Source organism: Musa acuminata, chromosome BXJ3-6, assembly GCF_036884655.1.
Source record: "Musa acuminata AAA Group cultivar baxijiao chromosome BXJ3-6, Cavendish_Baxijiao_AAA, whole genome shotgun sequence".
NCBI lineage: Eukaryota > Viridiplantae > Streptophyta > Magnoliopsida > Zingiberales > Musaceae > Musa > Musa acuminata.
This window is the reverse complement of record NC_088354.1, coordinates 5,901,778-5,920,228: the sequence shown is the minus strand read 5'-3', so window position 1 is coordinate 5,920,228 and position 18,451 is coordinate 5,901,778. Positions and strand designations below refer to the sequence as shown.

The window sequence follows — 18,451 nt, the reverse complement described above, 5'->3', positions numbered from 1 at the left end:
TGCAGTTCCATGCAAGTGATCATGCTTCCCTCCTCACCAGTTAATCCTCTGGTTTTTGTGCTCTCTCACATGTTCATTTCCAAGCACCACAGCCTACAACTGTTTGATGCCTACCAAATGCTTTCCGCCCTTCCAATATGCCAACTTACTATATGCTAAGTCTCCACGAGCATCTTCCAAGTGCAGCTAGTGGGATTCTGATCACCTCTAAACCCCACAACCAAACCCTATAAATTCACCACCTTATTCCCTTACAAGTATCAGATCATTAAGAACATAAAAAAGGATCTTATTAAGTAGATGTCGGATTTCAGCGCGACAAAGTTCGGCCGATGCTGGTCGTCTCTTGAGTTCGGCAAGCAGCCTCAGCGGAATCAGGTTGTCAGTGAGACGGTGCACGGCGCCCAGCTCGCCGCCGCCGCGCAGTCTGCGAACTGTGTAACCTGCGTCGAGGGGAACAAGGTCTGCAAGTGTGGGAAAGATACTGAAGTCTTGAACTTGCAGAGTGAACACCATGCAAAGGCTACCAGCTCCTTCACTCACTCGGTGATCAATATGATCGGGATGCTAATAGGTACTCTGCTCTTTTGGCATGGCTCTGCTCTTTTTCATGGTTCCTCATCCATGAGTCTCTTGATGCAGGACTTGGTCAGCTGTCTACTCCATATGCTTTGGAGAATGGAGGGTGGAGCTCGGTGTTCCTGCTGGTGGGGCTTGGAGTTATGTGTGCCTACACCTCACATATCATAGGGAAGTGCCTCGAAGAGGATTCCAGCTCCAAGACCTACCAAGACATCGGGCAGCAAGCTTTTGGGGCGAAAGGAAGGATCATAGCTTCCACCCTCATCTACTTGGAGATCTTCTTCGCCCTCGTATCCTACACCATCTCGCTGAGCGATAACCTGCCCTTGGTGCTCTCCGGCGTGCATGCCCATATTTCATGGCTGCCTCTGTCGGCGTCGCAGCTGCTGACAGTCGTCGCGGTGCTGGTTGCGCTCCCCACCCTCTGGCTGAGGGACCTGTCTTCCATCTCCTTCCTCTCCTTTGGTGGAATCGTCATGTCGCTCCTCATCTTCGTCACCATCGCCTGCACCGCAGCGTTCGGCGGTGTGAGGGGGAACCACAGCATCCCTCTGCTTCAGCTTCGCAAGATCCCAGGGATCTCTGGGCTCTACATCTTCAGCTACGCCGGTCATATCGTCTTCCCTAACATATACACCGCCATGAAGGACCCTTCCAAGTTCACCAAGGTAGCATATTCTACACCAGAGCTCAAACTAAGATGTGAGTTCAGGGCTCATGATCATGTGTTCCGCTGCGTTCCCAAAATTGCAGGTTTCCATCGCGAGCTTCACCACCGTCACCATGCTCTACACCGCTCTCGCCTTCATGGGCGCCAAGCTTTTCGGGCCGGCCGTCAGCTCGCAGATCACCCTCAGCATGCCTCCCCACCTCATCGCCACCAAGATCGCGCTGTGGGCGACGGTGCTGACGCCGATGACCAAGTACGCCCTCGAGTTCTCTCCCTTCGCCAGCCAACTCGAGCACAAGCTTCCTTCCACCATGAGCTCCAGGGCGCGGATGGTGATAAGGGGCAGCGTGGGCTCCATCCTGCTGCTGGTGATCCTGGCGCTGGCCCTCTCCCTCCCTTACTTTGAGCACGTCCTCAGCCTCACCGGCTCCCTCGTGAGCATAGCCATTTCGCTGATCTTCCCCTGTGCCTTCTACCTTAAGATCTGCTGGCCTCAGGTCTCCAAGCCCACGGTTGTCCTCAACGGAGTACTAATAGTCCTCGGAGCTCTCCTGGGCGTGGTGGGAACGATCTCTTCTTCCAAGGCACTCATCCAAAGCATTCAGAGAGGCCATTCACTTTGAGCTTGCGAACTGTTGTTCTATCTACCAATCAACATGAAGAGTGCTATGCATGAAGCTTCATCGTCTGTTCGGGCCAATTATATGATTATGATGATGATGATGGTATAAATACAAATACTCCAATTTCCTGGAAAGAAGAGACAAATTGTTCCTGCTATGGGAATAAGAATTCGACATTGGAATTAACAGATGCATCATGTGCTTGTCTTGTCATGATAAGCTGGCCTTCCTATCATTTCATCCTTTGGTTTCAATGAGGTATATAGCAAAAAGGTCATGTGACTGTGAAGTACTTTTGCGACATGTTTCCTTTCTTTTGGGAAAGAGCATATCATCATATCATTCGACTTTCCCCCGCTTCCTTTTGGTGGGTCCCACCTCCATCGCATACTATTTATGATCTACCTTCATATATATGCTTGGATATATATATATATTACAAATGGTACGTGTGAGAAATCAAAGTAGGAGACACATCCGCGCATGACACACACCGTCGAGCTCTACCTGTCTCGGTGGACTCAGGTACGACGGTGTGGCCTGCACCGGCCAGCTGAATCCTGGGAGTGGGGGAGGGGAGTCGTCCGTGTTCTCTGACGCCGCTGCGACAGCGGTTGCGCCGTCAAAAAGACCGACCGCGTAACGCTGTTTCCTTCCTCTGACCGTTTGCGGACGGCGTTGCCCTCAAGGCACGTGTTGCTTGTGACGGCGGCGTTGGCACTCGGGTCGTCGAGATTCGTGCATCACGCGACGCATGATTAACTCGTGACGGACTTTCCAAGATTCGCAAGATCTCGGGTCAAAATCAAGACCAACATTTTGTGCGCGCAATACGAACAAACATGTACGCATTCATATATATACATACACACAAATGAAAGGGAATTGTGGGACCTTCCTCGAGCAGCGGGGAACACCAGCGATCCGCGCAGGGTGTCGTGGGGCACACCGACCACGAACCAGTCGCGTTGCTTCCCGAACCCCCGCGCGTGTTTTGGACTTGAGATGGGATTTAACATGGAATTAGGCCTCTCTCTTGTAGTGACATGAACGCATATATCTTCTTTTATATCCTCCGCATGCATGTGTCACTTGCGGCTGCTGCGCGTCTGCCCTCCGACTCACGGTGATGAGACGCATGATTACCTCGTGAGAGTTGATGAGATCCTAGAGATCGACGCAGCCCTGTATCGGGTCATGACCAAGGTTTGATTTCGTGATAGAAACCGGAACGAAAACCATGTGACCATGACACACATGCATGCCTACACCATAGGGGCAAGGAGGGATGCTCTTAAGTCATATCAGAGAAATCGTATAGTTCCTAATCGGATTCAGTACATCATTAATATTAAATATTTTAGATGAATATATTTTAGTTCCTCCGTGTTTTCAACTCTCGATCGCTTGATAAAGTGAGTTTGGTATACTAACACTCGCAGTCAGAGTATAAGAAGGTTTTGAACCCTCATAAATGGGTTTAATATACCATCATTAGATTAATATATATGTATAGAATTATTAACCTCTCTCTCTCTCTCTCTCTCTCTCTCTCTCTAATATAAGGACAGTTGCAACCTAAGCACAACTCAGAGTGGGTGTCGTTGCCATCAAAAGGTGGTGGTGGGAGTGAAGGAAGCAACAGTGGCTACGATCTAATGTTCAAACTTTCTTCACCAACATCACCATCTCCTTTTTTGACTTCATCTCCTGTCTCGCTTCACCCAATAAGTGCTGTGCCATTAATTCGGGCCGTGGGTTTGACCTTCGCCCACCCCCCGTCACTCGATTTAGCGACGTCATGATCCGAGTACGTAAAACACGTCGTCGAGTGTTGGAATGGTCAACCCCTGCCATCCCATTTCGCGTGTTGTCATGCGGTCGGTATCCCCCAACATCGTTGTATTCGTCTCTATATCTGTCTACGTTAATGCTTCGTCTACGCCAGAGTCTCAAGTCACTGGCCCATTGGAGATCGCCTATTGGCTCACGAAGTGGTGGCCCAACCCTTGCATGCCTCCCCGCTTCCACAACTCTCACTTTCCTACCGCTCTCTGGGAAACAAATCATTCTGCTTCCTCGAAACCAAGTTCATCTATACGTATTAATAGAGAGAGAGAGAGAGAGAGAGAGATGCACAAGGTGGTATACTGAAGCTGGGAACGTGAGTTGCATGCACGAGCACATCGGTCAAGGTAGAAAGTTGACGAAGTTAAACGTGATTACTCTGTGGGAAGAAAGTGTCGATGAGCACACTTAGTGCCCACTTCTCAGGAACTATGTAGAACAAAGCATGAGAAATGGGGCATCAATCAAACTAAGTAGTCATAAATCTCGGAATTCACAGGTAAAGTCTTAACATTTATAGCATCAGACCATGAGGAACATACAACAGTGCCGCAATGCTGTTTCATGTGCATGGCGGCTTCTGTCATGGAGCACAGGTCGACAGCACATGGCTTTGTTCTTTTTGTTAAAGAACTGTGAATAGAAATTCCATCGCAATGACGGATAAATGAGGGTGTTGAATTCTGGGGTACCGATTTGGAGGAGAAAGATCCAAGAAAACCTAACAAATCAAATTGTTATATTTGCACACAAGTCATGCTTATTGTAAGTCAAGTTCAAAAGTTTTAGATCGTCTATGCTATGATATTTCAAAAGCTTGAGATTGAATATAGGCAATGGAAGACTCGTGGTATGAAAACATGGACCTCAAGTCCGATGACCCGTACATCGATCCATCTTTTCTTCTTTGCTGAGTAAGAAATCACCACTTAGAATGAGTGGAAAGCACGACCAAATGACCAAAAAATAAAAGGATTGAACAGATACTGAGAGAGACAAATTGTGACACTCAACATTAATGTGAATATACTACACAGACTTGCAGTGTTCATCTATATCTCTATCAAAAATGAAGGGATTTTTTTTTTCTGTTCATGTACACAACGTATCAAAGAATGTGTGTGTAATTGATCATACACGCCTCCTAGACCTATCAAATATTCTAGGGTTAGTGTTTGGGGGGGGGTCATCTTCTCTACATGGTTGATCCATGGCTTCGCCAGTCCTCAGATTCCTAAAGACTGCACCAGGTTGCCAACCTGCATCGCCGCGTCTTGCCACCGCCATGCGTCGAAGCTTTGGTGGCTTAGAAACTTCATTGCCTTGCTTACAAGGTCGGCGCCGTTCTTCTTCACCTCCGCCACCTTCGGGCACTTCAGCAGCCCTATGTAGGCATCCAAGTCGTGGACGCACACCGGGTTCTGCATCTTGAAGAAGTCGAGGGCGAGCTCCACTCCTACGTGGGCGTAGCAGGAGCTGCTCCATGGCAGCTCGTATCTCTCCGCCAGGACCTTGAAGTTCTCGTTGAGGAAGACGCCGGGGAGCTTGGTGACCGGATCGTTCACGTTCACCACCCTCAGGACCTTCACCCCGAGCTCCTCGCAGCGCTCCTTGAACTCCGAGTTCCCCACCCGGGGGCCGCCGAAGGAGTACACCGTGATGGGCACCTCCCGCCGCGACCCGTCGCGGTTCAAGCCGAGTTCGGCGAGGTCGTACCCGAGGAGCAGAGCCAGCGAGCTTCCCATGCTGTGCCCCGCCAATGTGATGCTTAGCTCCTCGTCCTTGTACTTGTTGATGAGCCGGGAGACCTCGGAGAGCAGCTGCTCCCTGCAGCTGCCGCTGCTGAACTTGCTGCTGCTGTCGTCGGAAGTGTAGAGGCTGAGGAAGCCGGACTCGACCTTGACATCGGGGCGGGGGTCGTGGGGGTCCAGCCGCGCCGCCGTCAGTGAGCTCATCAAATTGGCGATCCACTCGGTGTTGGTGACGGTCCCTCGGAAGGAGACCAGAATGTCCCGCCGCCCCAGCCGGCGCACCGCCTCGTCGGAAGACACCGCGACGTACCCGATCCACCGGCTGCAGCACGTGCCGGTCTGCGTGGGGATGCTAATGTCCGGCGTCGCGTACACGTACTTGGTGACCTCGTACCCCGCATCCGCCATGCCCACCTCCCGCAGCATGCTCTTCTTCCCGTACTTGCAGTTTAGATACCGCTTCGAGGCAGGTTCGAGGTCGAACGCCTTGTAGCACGCCACCACGAGCTCCCCATACCTCACGATCTCGTCGCGCAGCAGCGGGTCGAGGGGCTCCACGAGGTCCTCCCAGTCGTCGGCGCCTTGGATCTCCCGCCACACGCTGGCGAGCGAGGGCCTGCACACGGCGCTCACCGCCGAGTGCTTGACCGCCACAGCAGGCGTAGTATGCCGGGTCACCACCGCGGGTGCCGCCGCCACCGACGAGGCCGAGACCCGAGTCCGCCTCTGCGGCCGAGCTTCACGCGACAACAAAGAAGCGCTCTGTGCCGGTAAGCGCAACGCCATGCGGGGATCGCAGTCCGGAGCCGAAGGAGAGGAAGCGAGAGAGGGAAAGGAACTAGGCAGCGAGCTTCTCGCTTGGTGGAGCTGAGGAGGCGAGGTGAGTGGGGTGGGTGGGTTATATATATAGGTGGAACGCGGTTTTTGGAGGTGAGACAACGAGTTAATCGGATCCCACATCTTGTTGCTGCATCAGAAAGCGTTGAATTCCGGCGACTCTCTCTTCTCCGTAGTGGTCGGTTCGTCCGCTTTGCGGCTCAACACACCCCCAATAATTCCTTCACATACATAGGCTCAAACTTCCAACACAGCGACGGATGTATGGGCATTGGGAATGGGTTGATAGGAGACGGACGCGTGTGTGTGTGTGTGTGTGGGGCTTGAAAACGCTTGATTAGATCGATGTAAGGCTTTTTCGATGGTCAACGCGGATAAACAAGTAAAAGTGGAACGGGGTTTGATGTTAAACGTGGGACGTGGAACTTTGACGGGAGGTCAGGTGGGTTCCCTGCTCCGTCCATGCACGTCCTTTTCGTACATGCCACGGAGCATAAGACTTTTGGCTTAAGAGTACCAATCATGCGGTATTCATTTGCCCCCTCACAGTTCCTATCTCAGCTTCCGGACATGACGAAGAGATCTGCCACATCATCATCATCACACCCAGAATCCATATTATCTTATGAATCCATCGATGACTGCCAATTTGGCATCGACTCATCATATGAATATCACTCATAATAAATACTAAAATTATATCTTTTCTACGAGCACTTAATAACTCAAAAAGTGTATCAAATTATAGAGTCGACGACCAAAATTAACCCAACTTAATTTACCACAACCTTTCTCTTTTTCTTTTTTTTTTTGTATTTGATATGAAAATTTGTGGTAGTGAAATTAATTTGTTGTAGGAATGCTTTGGCGATGGCGTCACAATCACAATTGTAATAAATGAAATAATTGCTAGCTTTCACTGTACAACTGACAGAACCCATGACCAAACATTAATTATGGAGCAATATATGTGCCTTGCGAGACGAGTAAGGCAATCAATGTAAAACATGAATTGTTGTTGTCTTTGATTTCCCAACAAATGGGTCATAGTATTCTACAATATATGAAATCAGTCAACCATTTGGCAGTAGTCAACAGGCTATATAGTCTATTTTTAGGTTTCCCCCCACAAGTGTCTCCTATTTTTAGAATTTTCAAATAACACCCCCTTTTTTTACTAATATTTGAAAGACATATTTTTCTCTCATTTTCTCCTTTTTTTTATATGGACCGATCGATCCAATTAAATTTTTTTTAGTAATAAAAATATTATAATGTTGTATAAAAATATTATATTACAGTGTTTGTATACTGATCACAATATTTTTTTAGTATTGTCGAAAACAAAAACACTGTATTACAGTATTTTTGTACTATAAAGTATTTCTCTAATATTGTTGAAAGCATTGTAACAATGCAAAGACACTATAAACATAATATTTTTATATTATAATATTATAAATATAATATATTTATATTATGTAATGATATTTTTCTTGTATTATTGAAAACGCTATAGCACAATGTTTTTATTAGAAAAAAAAAAGATCACTGTTTGAAAAGTTTGAAAATGAGAAGATGTTTTCGTCCTGTAAGATAAAACCTCATCTCATATTAGTTAAGCATAGATATATCTCGTGACAATGACACGAACTCAACTATATAGGACCAGTTTCGTTGTTGTTTTAATGTCATTAAACTCTATTGAGGCCACACGTCGCTCACTCGTGGATGACCACATACTTAAATATTAGTGGTTGACTTCATCGGGTCTTCTTCATCATATTACTAGTCAAACTAGGGATTATATTTTTCTTCATATCTATTATTTTCTTTTGTAAATCACTTTCTACCATTTCTAAGTAATATCATACGAAGCTTCTCCTGCGTGGAATCCATGTGGTTGAGTTTCTAAGTAACGTTAATGATGTCTAACATAGAAAATTGCATTCGATGTTTGAGATTACACTCATATATATGGAAGATATCACAGCTGATAGCAGCCGATAACTACGTTTTGACGTAATCTTTGACTACTCAAATTCTGCCTTAACTTCGGCCGTACGAAGAACAGGAGTGCAGAAAGCTGTCACATGTACGAAGGGAGACAAGACGAGAGATCCACATCGATCCAAGTGAAGGCAAGGGAGAGATGATGAGGTGGTAGATTTGGCTTCACAAAGGCCGGAGTGTACCGACTCCATCTATAAGAATCTGCATGGATGGGGCCATCAAACAACATGTTCGACGAGATCACAGTCAAAGGACCGGATAGAACGATTAGGATAATCTATGTCTGCTTTCATATCGAAAGTCAATGCGATGGCTGGTTGCAAGATGTATGGAAGACTTCTGAGGTCGAAGAGGGAAAGTCAACGCAGGGAGAGTAAAATACTTTCTTCATCCGCGTTTCACACGATGCCGGTAGTCAACTGAGCTATACATGTTGCATGCCTCGTCTACATATGTTAATCTACACGCAGTCAACCCTTGATTACCTTCCTGAGAAAAGTCATTGAAAGTGCTCACTTTGTTCGATCGATGAATGGCGGAAGCTGTGGTTATGTTCACATATCGAGGCCAATGATGCAGCACAGCGTTGAGGCTGTATGTGTTGACGGACAGATCGATAGATAGATAGATAGATAGATAGATAAAGACAGAGAAAGAGAGAGAGAGCAGTCTTCATTTGTTCTCTTAGCAATGGATGACAGCCAAAGTTCACATCTATGGCGTGTATAGATTTGAGTGCGCCACCGTTTTGTTCGTTTGCTGCTTCCCTCGTTTGGCTGCAGCAGTCAAAGGTTTTCCACGGAGGAAGCAAAAATTGGTACGATTGTGAATATATTAATATTTTTAATATATAGATGAAATACTTCGAGTGATTGACAAATAATAAATAAAAATTATATTATTTTAAATATATCTTGATATAAATATTGTTTGCTAAAATTATATTTCAAAAATCCATTAAATATTTTATGATAAATTTATGCTTCTAATATTTTAAATATTATTCATAAGTAAATATATAAATTTTTTATTTACATTTATTAATAATTAATTAAATGTAAATATAATCATATAAATAACTATAAAATAATTTTTAAAATAAATAAATAAAATTTCGTCTTATGAAAAATATAAATCATGTTAGTTTATCACTAAATTATTTTGATAATCTTATAATTATAAATAAAATTATAAGATATTTTTAAATTAAAAAAATATATTAGCATCTCATAAATGTTAAAATGCTGATATCAGCATCTAAGTATTTTTCAATGCAGCATTCAGGTCAAATACGATTTGAAAAAAAAATTAAAATTTAATTTATATTTGAAATATGTATTGAATTATAAATACACATTTCAAGTTTATTCCTAAAATTATTTGAGTCCATTGTCTGGTGAAGACAACCGATAGAGAAGAAGACATGACTCGGCTGCGTACGTGTTTCCTACGTCCTGTGTGGTTCACATTTGTAGAATTGGGGCATATAATCCAACTAGAGACTGATAGTTTTTGAACTCTTTTTTGTTATATGTTGGAATGAGAAGAGAGAGAGAGAGAGAGAGAGAGAGAGAGAGAGAGAGAGAGAGAAAAAGGAAGTAAAGGAACAACTATAAACAAATCAACAGTTGGAAGTTGGAAACACGTGCGGAATCCTACGACCACAGATCGCCTGTCTCATCCGAGACAGGGTACACGAAACGTGGCCGATGGACCCCACGGTGGACTTTTTTTTTGTGCATTGTAGACAATAAAGACAAATTTTCTGAATAAAAGATAATGATGGTGATGCATATGGACAACTAATTTTTATGTATTCCATCACATACTAGAACAGAAACATGGATGAAACAAAGAATCTGCTTTCCAATCAATGAAATGGAGGAAGAAAATTAATTATAGATTAGGGAATATAATGTACATTGTAACCATGACAATGGGATTATGAATAATATGAAATGGAATACATGAACAGGGAATGCCCTTTACAACATCTCTCTTTGGCAATGCCAACTTGGGATTTCAGTTCTGCAAGCTTTGGGGCCTGTGGTCACTTGATGTCTCTGCTCATGGGGTGTCAAAGGATCGCGTTGGCTTGGAACTGTTATGCTCCCTGTTCTTTGTATTCCACATCAGGATCATGCTTGTGATAGAATATCCGACTTCTGATCGCCGTCAGCCATGGACTGAACCTGTGCAGCGTACTGCAGGTTCCACAGCACATCTTCTATTGAAGGGTGAGAAGGTTCCTGCGACAAGCATTTGCTTGTGATTGAGATCGCAGTCGATAGAGACTCTTGTGAGGAAGAAGCCAGCACAGCTGGGTCAATAACGCGCCGTTGTTCTGCTTGGCCAGTTGATAACATTGCCTGCAAATAGGAAACAGCGTTTGAAAGAAATTCTTCAGTCGAAACAAATTCATCTTCCATTTGCGAGAAGGTAAATGTGAAATTTCTTATGATGGCTACATGTTGTAGTATGATAATATATGGACTGATGTTAACAAATAAAAGCATCTTAATAAACTTTGCTTATGAGGAATGATTGTTTTCAATTCCCAAGCAAAAGCTGGTCTCTCAAAGCTTTTGTGGCCTTTTTCGTTGCAAATAGCATTCAAATGAAACTTACTAGTTAACATCGGAGGCACAAGTAAAAGCTGGTTTTCTAGAAGTTTTTTTCGGTAGCATTTCCATTTGCGAATAGCATATCCAATTTAAGCTATGAGTAGACTTAAATAACAGACCGTTGACCATCATAAACATCTTGCAATGCCATTTCTTTTTGAAATGGACATGATCTGGACATGATTTCTCATTGCCATCACTCTTATGAAGGGCAAAATAAAAAGGCACCACTAGTTCAAGAAACGCCAACATCAAGATATTTGACAGAAAGTGCATAGTTTCCACTTTCACTGTGCTTATCTTGATTAATATGTTTGTTACTGTAGCAATCATGAACAGGAAATTGATCTCACCAGTTCTTTTGTACAATGATCGGCACCTTGTTCGGATAGTGCTGGTCCCATTAGTGCTTCAAGTAAGACGAGGCCAAATGAATAAACATCATCCTCCAAGTTTACCATCTCCCTACAAAGGCAATGTTATACATGGAAATATTAGTAAATGTGATCTTTTATAGTTGATCGGTCTGATCTATCTTAACATGGTTTTTTACTTGGCTGATTCTTGGTTCATGTAAAAAGAAAACAAAACAGAAATTAGCTGTTCAATAAGGATGGGAAAAAGCATTACTCACAATGATAGAGATCTGCTCTGTTTGTGACCTTCTGCCCTTGCCTGCAGCAGGAGATTCTCATTAGCATCAACACATCAAATATTTGAAATATTATCAAAATCATAGCTCGAAAAGAAGTGCATATATTTTCACTCTGTTAACCTTAATACAAACCTCATGTTTGTAAATTTCTTCCGTTATAATGGACAAACCATAGTCACTCACTTTTGCGGTCAAATGCTCGTCAAGCAAAATATTGCTTGTTTTCAATTGATTATTGTAGAAACCAGGAATAGTACCGGTATGTAAAAAGTGGACTGCTTTTGCAATGCCTATTAAAATTGCCAATCTATCTGGCCACTTAAGAGCTCTCTCCAGTCTGCATTCTGCAGAAAAAAGTGCATGTAAACCAAACCGTTAAAAAGTCCAAGGCATGAAAAACATTAACACTGTAAGGAGCATTTTTACCAGAAAGATGAGTACGAAGATTTCCATTAGCTACATATTCGTAGATAAGGAAGACTCTGTTGACATTAGAATCATCTTGTGCAGTATCAATGCAGTGCCCCAAGAGGCAGACCAAATGGGGATGGCGAAGTTTTGAGAGTAGATCTAGACGAAGCTTCAGATTTCTAATAGAATATCGCTTGAACAATGCCAAGCATCTTATAGCTACAAAGGTTCCATTTTCTATTCTGCCCTTGTACAGCTGAAAGAAAAAAAAAAAGAAAACTCAGAAGTACTGTGAGCAATATACAAAGTGGTATTTTTAAAAGAAAGTGGTATACATAATTTCACACTATTATTAGCTTCCTTTCTGAATGAGACTCGAGAACTAAAAACTAAGCATACTTCAAAATAACTTGAACCATAAAATGGTATTTATTTTTTGTAATTGTACCGAATCACATTTCAATGAAAATTGCTTCTGGTAGTAGCATAGAAAACCACTTTTAATTTTTGATTAATAATTGCAAACAGGAACTGCATGTTTCATGCTGCACACTAGAAGATCCAAAAACCTTATAAGAGAATATATAAATCAGGGTATTCATATCAATTTTCTAAATCCATAGGCAAATTGAGGAACAAGGCTAATGCTTGGGAGCAGGGAAAAGTGAGAAATCCAAGCAACCAAAATATAAGTTTTTTCTTAAACATCTTTGAGGTTTAAATTTGTACAATTCTTCCTAGGGCAAGAAGATTAGTAAAAGGCTAAAACTATACATATAACACTAACAACTAGTGACAAGTTTACCAATGAATACAACAGAATCACATATATTTCATGTCAGGAGCCAGATGTTTATTGCCTCAATAATAACTTACTGTAAATAACCTCGTTTACCAGAGTGATCTATCCCAAGCTGGGAATCAAGCAGCACAAGATAAGAAAATAAATTTGAGTGCCTCCAGTAAAATTTATGGATTGACTAAGACAACATTTTAATTGGTCCATGGATCAAATATTTTGCTCCCCTTAAATTTTAGCTTCCCTTCATAGGGAATTCCTTATCTTTCTTATCTTCTTCCTTCAAACGAATGGGTGCATGGAAGAAAGTTAAATGATGTGATGATCGGTCATAGAGAGCAAATCATCTCTAAAGGTGATTGATAGAGGAGAGGCAATAAAAGATTTCATTGATTTAGAAAACCAGTATTAGACAAAAGTGAACTTAACATGACACATGAAATAAACTCCAATTAAACTTTAAGAGTTTAATTTTGGTTTTTGACAACTGAAAGAGCCTGAATTTTGGCATTTGTTATAAATGGTTCATGGTTTTCTGTAGTGATTGAATCCTACTTGGAACTACCCTAAGAAAAAAGAGTCCCAGTTGATACATAATAAAAACTTGAGGCTGGAATATTACATGTAGCTATTCAAGGGTACTATTGAATTGTAGCTTACTCTGTATTTGAGGAGTTTCAATATGAAAAGAAAGGAAACTGGAGGATCAGTTGGATTTCTTATGTTTAACTGACTGATTCAAGGGCTTCCTATTTTTAAAAATTAAAAGGATAAAAGTAGAAACTTCTTTCTATCTTTGATCTTACTCTCCTCATATTTCTTCTCTTTAAACAACAACTTTAACAAATTAAAAGGATATGTTTTTGAAATATACCAAACAGCAAGCAGGTAGCACAAAATGAGAAAGAAATCTGATTACACCTGTTTTTCTTTGTTTCTGCCTCTTTTTTTTTATATTGACATTCTAAGTCTTATGTAAAAAATTCAATGACTAAACATGCTTTGTTCCACATAAGAATAAGGAAATTTCAATTTTCTACCTAAAAGGTGTCAGCACAAAATGACCAAACAGAAAACAAGTAGCATCTAAGCCTCAGCATTTAATTGAGAAGCAATGTTATCAAGTGACGAATAGCCTTTTTAAATATTTTATCTAAACCTGCAAAAAGGAAAAAAATTACTGATCTACATACCAAATGTTCTTTCACATTTAGACTCACTTCTTATTGTCTTTTCTTGGGTTTTGATTGAACTTGTATGAAATTTATTGATGCATAAATGGCTTCTTTTTTTTTCAGTGCAAGAGTTAAAATTTTGAATTTCAGTAAGCACCTTGCCAGTTGAACCTTCGCCTATATATGCTGACTGCTCAAAATTATTTGTTGCTTCTTTTAACTCTTCTAAGGAAAATGCCCGATACATAGGCAACACTTGTGTTCCTAGCTTCCTTGTTTGAGAAATATACCCTGAAAAGAAGAAGAAATAAATGATTGAATCTCCCAAAATTTTCCATACTGTGTTAGTTTACTTCAGAAATGACATAATTTACAAGCCAGGCATTATTAGATGTAATAAAATTTTTAAACGAAAAAATGCTAAATCATGAAAGCACAGGCTATGAACAGGCTCCTAGATAGAGAAAAAACTATTCTCCTAAGGGCATTAGGAGAATGAGGGAAAAATATCATAAGCTTATAGCGAGTAGTGTTTCCAGTGCTTTTAGCATGTAGTTTTTCTAATAGTTTATGCCTATACTATACAAACTTATATTTGAAAACTTGACACAAACTCAGGCAGGTGAATAAAAAGGTCTGTTTAGGGCATCATTCTTCTTCATCACTACTAGTGATTTGAGTGCTGCCCTGGTCTGCCACTTTATTTTTATGGTTCCAGGTCGTCCTGAGGGCAATTTGAAACTGTTTTCAATTGACACAAAGATTGTACGTATTAGCATGAACCCCCTGACAATCCTATCAGTCGGGAAGAGTAAACCAACAATTTATCGGAATGCATATGTGCTGGAAAATTAAGACCTAGCTACTACTAGTACCTCTCAGCTGGAGAGAAAGATGGACAAAAAAACATTTACCATCATGTTCTGAATCATCCAGACAATATTTCTTTTCTGTCTTTACTAACATATATGAGCAATATATAAAGACAGTGAATTGTATGTACAGTGAATGCCTTAAGAAAGGCAGAGAAGAAACCGCAACATCTTTTGTCAAGCATGAAGGCTCTCCAAAGTCTGGATGCAACACGATGGATATCCTGATTAGAAAAGCTGAAAAACTGGAAGAAGATTACTTACTTGCATTAGCAAGAAGCTCAGACGAGATTCCTGTGGGTGAATTATCTGGTGCTGACTTTGGCAATAGTCGTTGTTCTGCTATTGCTCGGCGACAGTTCCTTCTACAAGAAACAAAAAGAACTAACAGAAGCAATAGCATAATTAAGAGAATTCCTCCTATGACAGCAACCAACAAGGGTACGTTCTTCCTCTTGGAATCTTTCTCATCCATGTGATTCACTTGGCAGAATTTAGACACGTGCTGATGCTGGGGGTCAGAAGACAAGCAATTCCAATTGAACTTTACAACCCTCTTATTCAAATTTGAGCTAAGACAAGAAGGTAATTCACCAGAGAGTCTGTTAGTAGAAATGTCAACGAACCCAAGTTGACTGCTGCAAGCTAAACTACTTGGAAGTGATCCACTAAGCATATTGGATGCCAGGTTCAAATAGCTGATGTTTGGCAAAGCAAATAATGCTGCAGGTGGAGTCCCCTCGAGTAGGTTAAATGATAGGTCAAGGTGTTGGAGTCGATCCAATTCCCCAAACTGCTGTGGAATCTCACCAGCCAGTGAGTTCTTGCTAAGCAAGATGGTGACCAGCCCTTTCGGCATTACTGGCAGCTCAGAGTCCAACATGTTGTCTCTCAGGTCCAACATCTCGAGGCTGTTTAGTCTACTTAGATCAGGGATTTTACCTGAAATGTGATTGCCCGACAAAGCAAGTTCAGTTAGTGTTCTTACTCTACCAATCGATGCTGGCATCAGACCCTTCAGGCTGTTATTCTGCAAGCTCAAAACCGAGAGGTTCGTCAATGATTCAAACCAATCAGGAACAGTATCATTGAAGTAGTTTCCATCGAGGGAAAATGTTTGAAGCTTCGTCATGACAGATATCTTTGGAGGGACAGTACCATACAGAAAGTTAGAGCTCAGATCGAGCACTTCAAGCGAATACATTCTATGGATCTTGTCCGGGAGAGGACCCCATATCCCCAAAGAAACCAAGATGACTACTCTCAAGGTAGTCAACCTAGCCAGAGTTGTCACAAAAGAATCAACAACGAAGCCCGATGAAAGAGTCATGTCAGGGATCGAGTAACCATCATATTTACCAGGCTTTGCAAGCTTATCGCCCACTATCTTGAGCTCTGTGACGGAGGTTCCATCGCAGCTGATGCTTAGATTCGGCGAAGACGGCGAGTAGCACAGGTTATCAGTGTTATTCCAAGCATCCAGCAGTTTTGGGAACTCCAGCTGCTTCCTCAGCTGCAGCAACAACTGGGTGTGCGTCGTTTGCATTTGCTCGGTTAGAGGGAACACTAACAAGCAACACAAGATGACTGCTGGGAACACAAAAGAGGGTGCCATTTTGGACGGAACCTATGGTTAAGGGGGAAGCAGAGTCTTTCCTTGCCACAGAGCTTCTAAATTCCTTGTTTAAATCCAAGAAAAAAGATTTCTTTCCACTGAAAGAACTGCAACTTTGCAGCAACGTTGACACCCTTTGCTTCCTCTAACCTGCATCAGACCACAGAATAATGACCAACAAGACGACGACAGCTTGAGATATTACCAGAAACGCACCCAAATCCTGCCTTCAATTCCAATAAACAGCTTTAAATTCACCCAAAGATCCGAACTTTTCGACCAAATCCAGCGTATTCGTCTGTTTCCAACTCACGAACCAAAAACCAAGACGAAGAGGAACGTCAAGAATTCCGCACCGACATCCACCAAGAAGTGATTTTTAGGCCAAAATTTCAGCTCCGGAAGCAACCTGAGCAAAACCCACCAAGGAGGCGGCGGCGAAACCAAAGAAAGTACGCGAATCTTTCACCTCCTCTTAATCCTCCCCCTCAAGGAGCAACCTTGCTCCAAGAATACTGACTGCAGACCGACCCCGACTTGGAATCTTTGGAAAGGGCAAGGCGCGAATTAAAGAGAGCACATGGGCGTCGCCTGAGACGAGAGGCAACCGTCTCTGAACATTAATGGAGGGCGGTATCAGCAGCAGCAGCAGTGATGGCAGAGCTCAGCAGAGACCACAGCCAGAGAGAACAGAGAACAGAGGGAGAAGATCGAAGAGTAGAGGGAAGTGTGGTCTCTTGGGATAGATCACGCAGCTTTGGATGGATAGGCATTGGAGTAGCAGTTCTCACACTCCATTTCCACTCTTACCAGTGAGAAGTCGCCAATGAATACTGCAAGTTGGAAGATAGCGAAGCTTGAGCTTAGTGGCTATTTAACTAGGCTTTTTGTCGGCATTGGGAGCATAAAACAGTGAATTGAATCTGATGAGGTTTTGATTCCAAGGTAAGACCCAAAGGACCATTGATTTCAATTTTGAAGCTAATGTTCTTTGTTTTCCCATCAGTATGGGGAAAAAGAAATAATTTTAGATATAAATGTGATCTGATTGTATGATTCTATTATCAATGATAAAGATCTTTATCCATTAGATGTATTTTATTAAACAAATTTAAGACAGACAGAGAATTTATTTTTAAAAAGATAAATATGGAATATGAATTTTCATCAGTTAGACTAGTCTAAAATATAAAATAATTTTACTATTTATATGCTTGTAATTTACCTCAGTAATCATCTTATTTGAAAGTTATCATTTTGTAGGTTAAGCTAATTGATATTTATAAAGCTTTATATTAAAATAAATATTAAAGATTAAGATGAGATTTGATCATATGATTTTGTTATTAACCATCCATTTTTTTTGTTTTACTTTTTTTTATTGTAATTTAGCTTATTAATCATCTTTTACCCACTAGCTTGATCTCATCTATAAGTTACTGTTCTCAAATCAAGACAGTGTTGCAATTGATGGACTGCAAAGTTTGTCTGAATTTGTTGTTATATGTCAGAATCAAAGTAGGGCTTAGTTTCTTTTAATGCTTTTGTTATGACCAATAAAAAGAAAGTCCCATCAATTGTAGATATGATTTGCTAAAAGGCAATTCTGCACCATCATCTACCAATTTAAATTGCATTCCAATAAATGAATGGTTACATGACATCTGTATAAAAATAGTACTTGAGAAACAGCACTGTTGACTGATGTTGAGATAGCACTGCCCTGCTGAGTTGTAGAATAGCAGTCAAAAACTTCTTCTCTCAAAGTGACAGAACCAAATACCAGAGGATAAGAGTGTCATCCCAAAGACAAACCATCATCCAGTGCTGCACAATAGACCTAAAAAGGAGGAGCCAAGTCAAAAAGTACAGGGCTGCCCATCCTCCTTTATCCTGTATCTATGTGATTGCAATGCAATAAAAGAGTAGTTTAGTCAGCTTGAAGAATGGGGGATGATGACAATGAGCCACTCTTT

General features: G+C 41.9%; 3 protein-coding genes across 3 annotated transcripts; 1 reads left to right on the top strand and 2 right to left on the bottom strand.

Annotated features, from left to right (window-relative positions):
- The first annotated feature begins 268 nt into the window (after positions 1-268).
- LOC135641859 (amino acid transporter AVT1H-like) lies at positions 269-2,065 on the top strand. Its single transcript, XM_065157637.1, has 3 exons — positions 269-574; positions 643-1,250; positions 1,336-2,065. The coding sequence occupies exons 1-3, from the start codon at positions 301-303 to the stop codon at positions 1,873-1,875; spliced, it is 1,422 nt and encodes a 473-aa protein (XP_065013709.1). The 5' UTR covers positions 269-300; the 3' UTR covers positions 1,876-2,065.
- Positions 2,066-4,746: 2,681 nt separating this feature from the next.
- On the bottom strand, positions 4,747-6,328 carry LOC103987161 (galactolipase DONGLE, chloroplastic-like). Its single transcript, XM_009405376.3, has one exon. The coding sequence runs from the start codon at positions 6,258-6,260 to the stop codon at positions 4,950-4,952; it is 1,311 nt and encodes a 436-aa protein (XP_009403651.1). The 5' UTR covers positions 6,261-6,328; the 3' UTR covers positions 4,747-4,949.
- A 3,875-nt stretch (positions 6,329-10,203) lies between these two features.
- Positions 10,204-17,301, bottom strand: LOC135641552 (probable inactive leucine-rich repeat receptor-like protein kinase At3g03770). The gene is made up of 7 exons (XM_065156975.1): positions 15,125-17,301; positions 14,146-14,279; positions 12,030-12,270; positions 11,736-11,947; positions 11,583-11,623; positions 11,302-11,413; positions 10,204-10,693 (listed from the first exon to the last, which is right to left on the bottom strand). The coding sequence occupies exons 1-7, from the start codon at positions 16,473-16,475 to the stop codon at positions 10,463-10,465; spliced, it is 2,322 nt and encodes a 773-aa protein (XP_065013047.1). The 5' UTR covers positions 16,476-17,301; the 3' UTR covers positions 10,204-10,462.
- Positions 17,302-18,451: the final 1,150 nt, after the last annotated feature.